This window comes from Cloeon dipterum, chromosome 2, assembly GCF_949628265.1.
Source record: "Cloeon dipterum chromosome 2, ieCloDipt1.1, whole genome shotgun sequence".
NCBI classification, from domain to species: Eukaryota; Metazoa; Arthropoda; class Insecta; order Ephemeroptera; family Baetidae; genus Cloeon; species Cloeon dipterum.
In genome coordinates, this window is record NC_088787.1 from 1,362,603 (window position 1) to 1,368,602 (window position 6,000).

The window sequence follows — 6,000 nt, forward strand, 5'->3', positions numbered from 1 at the left end:
ATTCAGGAGAATCCACGCAACATAAATAGAGATTAATTATTTATCTTTTTGTGTCGTTTGGATTATTTTTTAAATTGGTTCATAACCAGGCACGAGTAGGGACGTACGTGTAGTAAAGGTCGCAGCCTTGACGTGTTGTTTGTTTCGTCGGCCAGAGGCTGGCGCCCTTTGCTCCACGAAAAGTCTGCGCAATTTAACAAAAAATAAACGTGGCCCCATTTTCGTGGCGTGGCTGACCGTGAAAACAAGGCTCGCGGCCTGATATTTTGAGTTTTTATTTAATTCAAATGATTTATTTCTTTATAAAACAAGAAAAATCTGCAACTTAACCACTAACTATCTCCAAGGATTTACGTCCAGGCCGTAAATTAATTCATTTTGATCTATGTTTAATGTCCAAGGAAAAAGTTAAAAAGAAAAGTCATATATTTAATTTAACTACAGGTATTTAGAATTTTATTTAGATATCAATAAAAATTTTCCAAGACTAATAATTTTCGAAGTCACACAGCTTTCCAGGTTCCGCAGGTCACAGGTGCCATGGACGCAGCCAGGGCCAGGCTTTCACACCGCACCTTTTGTCATTAAAAAGATATTTCACGAGATTTTAGTGAATTTCGAAGAATCTCACCTGGCGAGGAGGATTCGGTGCCAACCACAGCCTTCAAAATCCTGTATTTTGGATGTTTCGGCAGCATATAGTCAGGATCGCACACCGTCAACCAGAGAGTGTCATTGCTGTTCAGGGCAAAAGAAAATGACCCTCCAGAATAAGCTTTTGCGGCCTAAAACACATATGAACCGATCCAAAACAGTTTGTATTCAATTCTTGCTGTATGATGATTTAATTACCTGATAATAACGATGCTCCTGCAATGGCTGCGACATGTTCCAAGAAGTAATGTAGTTTTTGCCCCAAATGGATGCATACAAGGTCCCAGCTTTGTCCACCGCCATTCTATTAGGAAACGAACTCAATGTTCCAGCAATCCGTGTGGGACTTGCAGTTCGAATTCCGTTCCGAAGTTCATCCACGGAATACGAAACAACTTCGCCGGAGCTGTAATTGCCGAGGAAGAGCTGTCTCGGTTCTCCCTTAGGGGAGAGGGCAATGGAAAAACCCTCCACCCTGGGAGTGTCAACCTTCCACGATTGCTTCGATTTCAGGCTGAAGACGAACATGTGACTGTCGTGGTAGTAAGGCGTCATGTAGGCGAAGAATCCGTGCGGCGTCTCGTCCACCACCATGTCGCGAATTTGAAAGTCAAAAGGATAAGTGTGTTCGAGTTCGCGATGGTCGTTAGCTAGGTTGAAAATCAACAGTTTGGGGGGACAATCGAAGGTGCCGCTGTCGTGCACCCACAGCCGCCCAACAGAGTCCACTTCCAGTCCTCTTGCAGCGTGAATTGTACTGCGGCAATCGCCCATTCTCTGCAACAAATTATGTGGATCTAACTTCCTAGCAAGAGGATATCCTGAAGACATATACTTTTGAACAGCATATGTCAGAGGTGGAAATCTATTTTCTTGCCGAGGATATTCAAAGAATATCCAGAAGATATACTTATGAACAGCCCATATGTCAATAGGCGGATATCCTCGGATATCCACTTTCTTGCCGGGTTGCGATAATTCAATTTTGACAAAATACTGACGTGATGGATCCAGGATGGGTATGCAGAGAGCTTCGGGCTGGTGCCAAGATTGGCGCTGCTTGTCGGCAAATACACCAGACTCGCCGGAAGGTGAGTGTCTTTAGAATTGTACAAGCTGAGGAAAATCCTATGGCCGTACACAGCCATGTAATTAGGCTGGATTTCGTCTGGTTTGAAAGATCTGTGTACCAGGGCCTCTTTCCTGACCGCCTCGGATGGCGGCCAATAGTAAGCCATTACTTCCGGCCACTCGTAGACCGTTGTGAAGTCGACGGCGGTAGCCAAGGACAGGAAGACAAGGAAAATGGCAACGGAAATCGCACGAGTCATGTTTCAGCGTTTTCCAACTTTTGACATAAGAATTCCACACTTCTTAAACCGGTACTTTTATAAAAGAGATGGGGGAGATAATGGATCAGAAATTAATAAGAACGCAGTTTACTCACCGATGAATGATTCGCAAGAGGAGCTGCTGATCGACTCGCATTCAATAACAACGTCTGCTCCTTTTTATATCCGACAAAAACACGAAGAGAAGAAGGGGACAGACTAATTTTTGGGGGTTTTTAAAGTTTATATTTAAAAATAATGGATACCAAGCAGCAATTACATTAATTCTTCGTGTAACCTTTGTATGGATGAAAAATTATAGCTACGCTAATTAAAATGGTTTTAAATAAGTTTTATTTTGTATTTTTCAAGCATAGAACGAGTAAAATTTATTTGTTTGCTGTTGTGGCCGATCGAAAAAATGGCAAATAATGTCATGGATCTAGAAGAAGCGAACACATCACGTGCTGTGTAAAAATTAAGACGCACGTAGTGAGTGTTATTGTGGCCGAAAAAGCTGCGGTGGTGTTATCATTTTGGTCTTGACCTTTCTCCGTTTCACAGCGAAAAACAACACAGATAATGGACACACGTATACGAACAATTTTAGACAGAGAACCCAAAAATTTGGAGACTTGAAATTAATAGAGGGATGAAATGAGCCTTGACTAGTACAATTATTACAAAATATATGAATCCGAATAAACGTACTATGGTCAAAACTTATCAAAATTTTGCTGCGAGCGGCAAAAAAGAACGGAGGTCATTAGTGACGCACGTTGTTTGCCGCTGGCGTCTTTTGCTCTCCGAAAATTCGAGGCTTGATAGCAAAATTGATTAGCTCATTACTATTTGCGTCCTCTATTAATAAGCCAAAATATACCACTCATATTTCTTTTTTAAGCATTATCTGATTTTTAAGTTGGTTAAAAGAAAAAGCGATTTATTTAACTGGTTGAGCATTCAATTTTTATTGAAAACCTCGGACGAACATCCAAGTCTACTCGTTTTTGAGGTTGCACAGCTTTCCGCGGAAGCCGGGCAGGCAGTTGCACTCCCAGGGTTGGTCGCAGGTGCCGTTGACGCAGCCAGGGTAGGGGTGGCACACGTCGCAGTTGTCGCCCTTCCAGCCGACCTTGCAACGGCAATCGTCGACTTCTAGGCAGACGCCGTGCTCCAGGTTGCACGTCTCGGAGCAAACTGCACGCGATAAAAGGGGATTTTACTCTTTGATCGAGCAAAAATCAATTTATTCGAGTTCAGAGGGCACGTACCTGGCGAAGCCTCGAAGATGTAGGACTTGACGCCGACTGGAGCCTTCAAAAGCCGATATTTTGGGTTTACTTTCTGGTTGTACACGGTCATCCAGAGAGTTCCATTCTGGTCCAAGGCAACAGTGAACGGCCAGGTAAAATCCAAGTCGGCGAACTAAAACCAAACGATAAACCGGTTCAAAGACTGAGAATTACTGAGTGAAAGTAGAAAAATGATGAACTCAAACAGAAATCGTAATTTGTGACCTACCCCATGGAGAGGTTGCTCCTGGAACGGCTGGGAAGTATTCAAAGAGGAAGTGTAGTTCTTCGACTCAAAGGCGGTATAAATGGTGCCGAGGTTGTCCATCAGCATTCTGTACGGCTCTGCGGTCCAGGTTCCGATCGATATCGGGATTGCAGTTTCAGTTTCATTCCGCAGTAAAGCAGTGGAAATCGTGTGCAGTTCGTTGTCGTTCTGTTTGGCTAGGTAGACCTGTCTCGCAGGTCCCTTTTTCGGGGAGAGGGCGATTGCTGTCCATAGTGTGTCTGGCGTTTCCACGATCCACGATTGATTTTTCTTCAAACTAAAGACAACGATATGTTTCCGAAAATATCGCGAGATGTAGGCGAAATATCCGTCGGGAGTCTCGTCGAGGACTAGATCGTGAAAGAAATAGGGGGAAGAAAACTGATGGACGAGTTCGAGTGTATCGTTCTTCTCCAGGTTGAAAATCCACAATTTGGCATTGCAGCTGCTGGTTCCCTCATCGAGCACCCACAACCTGCCAATGGCGTCCACTTCCAGCCCTCTAGCAAACTGGATTTTGTTGCAATCCCTCGATCCCTGCAAAAAGATTGTGACTCACCTTTCCAATTTATAAAATTTACTACTGACATCAGAATGCATGTCCCACGAAGGGAATGGAGTGAGTTTCGGGTGTGCAGTGGACACGCTGTTGGTCGGGATCGACACCAGAGTAAGGGGAACTATTTCATTGTCGGAAAGGCTGAGGAAGAGCCTCGATTCGTACACAGCCGAGCTGAGAGGCCAAGGGTTGAAAGCATTCTCTTGCAGAGCCTTTGTCTTGATCTCCTCGGACGGCCAATCGCACTCCAACTCATTCGACTCGTAGACCGGAGTGAAGTTGACGGCGGTGGCCAGGGAAAAAACGCCGAGCAAGAAAATAGAAAGGAACGGAGCCATGCTCCCAGCCTCTTTCCAACTGTTAACATAAATTGTTACAAAAAAATAAATAAAAATAAAGTTGACAGCAGCAAGCTGTTTAAAACTATAGGCTCAATAAACACTATGAAAGGAAAGCAAATAACTATTTCAATGAAAGGAAAAATCTGAGCCACAATGGACAAAACAAACTTAGAGGGAAAGAAAAGCACTCACCAGACGGGAAAGAATCGCAAGAGAAAGCAACTAGCCGTCAGAGGCTGCGCCTTTTTATTTCGGACAAGAATCGATGGGGAAAGGGAAACCGGACTCGTGTGGAGGGCGAAGGAACAACTACTGATAATTGTTGCCAAGAGCAAAAAAAACTTCATTTGGCATTAATTCCATTTTGACAGAATTTAATGTGATTTAAACGCTGTTGAAAAACATTCACTGTCCATTTTTTCCCGAAAAATTTGAAAGTTAACAAAACAACAAACGTTTATTTTGTGTACATGCCGCGAGAAAATTGAACAGCTTTTTGACCACGAGAGTCCGAAAAGGCTATCGCAGTGTTATCGGTTTGCTCTTGACCTCTTTCCGTCTCTCAATGCGAAAAACAATCCAATTATATATATTACCCAAAAAGTAAAATACGATGAGAGTACAGCATTAATTAACACGACAGCATCATTTTGTTTTGAGAATAAAAAAAAAACAAACTCTGATTTCATTGCACTGCTTCACGGCTGAAATTATTTAATCCATAAATGATTGTCTCATGAATAAAAATTAAACATATGGTTTGAATCAACACGTGATTTAGAGTCTCAGAGGCACGAAAATAATAATTGAAATCTGCCTTTTACCGCTATAAGTGTTCAACTTTTTTTAATTTTTTTTCATCCCTAAAGAGCAGCGCTGTCGTCGCTTATTAGCAACCTGTAACCTTCCAAAATTCACTCGGGCTCAGGTAGACTAGCAGAAATGTCGTTTCAAAAAGCGTTGTGCGTGATTTGTGAGTGTCCCACGGCGGACGGCGCTGTCCTCGCTGTCCACGTGAACAAGGAAAAATTGCAGAATTGGTTTCTCAACGCCTGCGAGCACGAGTTGGCCGATGATATCCTGGATGAGCACAAAATTTGCTACTTTTGCATCGGGGACGCCGAGTGAGTTCAAAGAATTAAGGAATTTTTCTTTTATATTTGAGGAATTTTCCCTTAAGGTTCCTCTGGAAATTCAATGGAATGACAGATGGAAGCCATCAGATGTGAAAATCACAACTGTGCTACTTATTTCCACACGTCTCAAGAAAGAGATGAGCACAACAAGAATGTTCACGAGAAAAGTTCAATTGCAGTTTTTGTGGGAAGGAAGTCGTGGGATCATCAAACTACAACCATCATGTTTACAATGTTCATAAAGATTTTCCTGTAAAATGCTCTCTTCGTGAGTGCATTTCTTTTTTCAAAACGAAAATTGAAATGAAAACACACTTTATGTGAGAGAATATGTGGCAATATCACAGATTTTCCTCCATCTCGGATTCATCTTATTGTTTATGCAATTTCTTTACATCTTTACAACCCGATGTCAC

General features: G+C 42.5%; 2 protein-coding genes across 2 annotated transcripts; both read right to left on the bottom strand.

Moving 5' to 3' along the window:
* Positions 1–822: 822 nt before the first annotated feature.
* Positions 823–1,994, bottom strand: LOC135935901 (protein yellow-like). The gene is made up of 2 exons (XM_065478526.1): positions 1,656–1,994; positions 823–1,431 (listed from the first exon to the last, which is right to left on the bottom strand). The coding sequence occupies exons 1-2, from the start codon at positions 1,983–1,985 to the stop codon at positions 823–825; spliced, it is 939 nt and encodes a 312-aa protein (XP_065334598.1). The 5' UTR covers positions 1,986–1,994.
* Positions 1,995–2,927: 933 nt separating this feature from the next.
* On the bottom strand, positions 2,928–4,460 carry LOC135935983 (protein yellow-like). Its single transcript, XM_065478639.1, has 4 exons — positions 4,137–4,460; positions 3,510–4,085; positions 3,260–3,413; positions 2,928–3,185 (listed from the first exon to the last, which is right to left on the bottom strand). Exons 1-4 carry the CDS (start codon positions 4,443–4,445, stop codon positions 2,986–2,988), a joined length of 1,239 nt encoding a protein of 412 aa, XP_065334711.1. The 5' UTR covers positions 4,446–4,460; the 3' UTR covers positions 2,928–2,985.
* Positions 4,461–6,000: the final 1,540 nt, after the last annotated feature.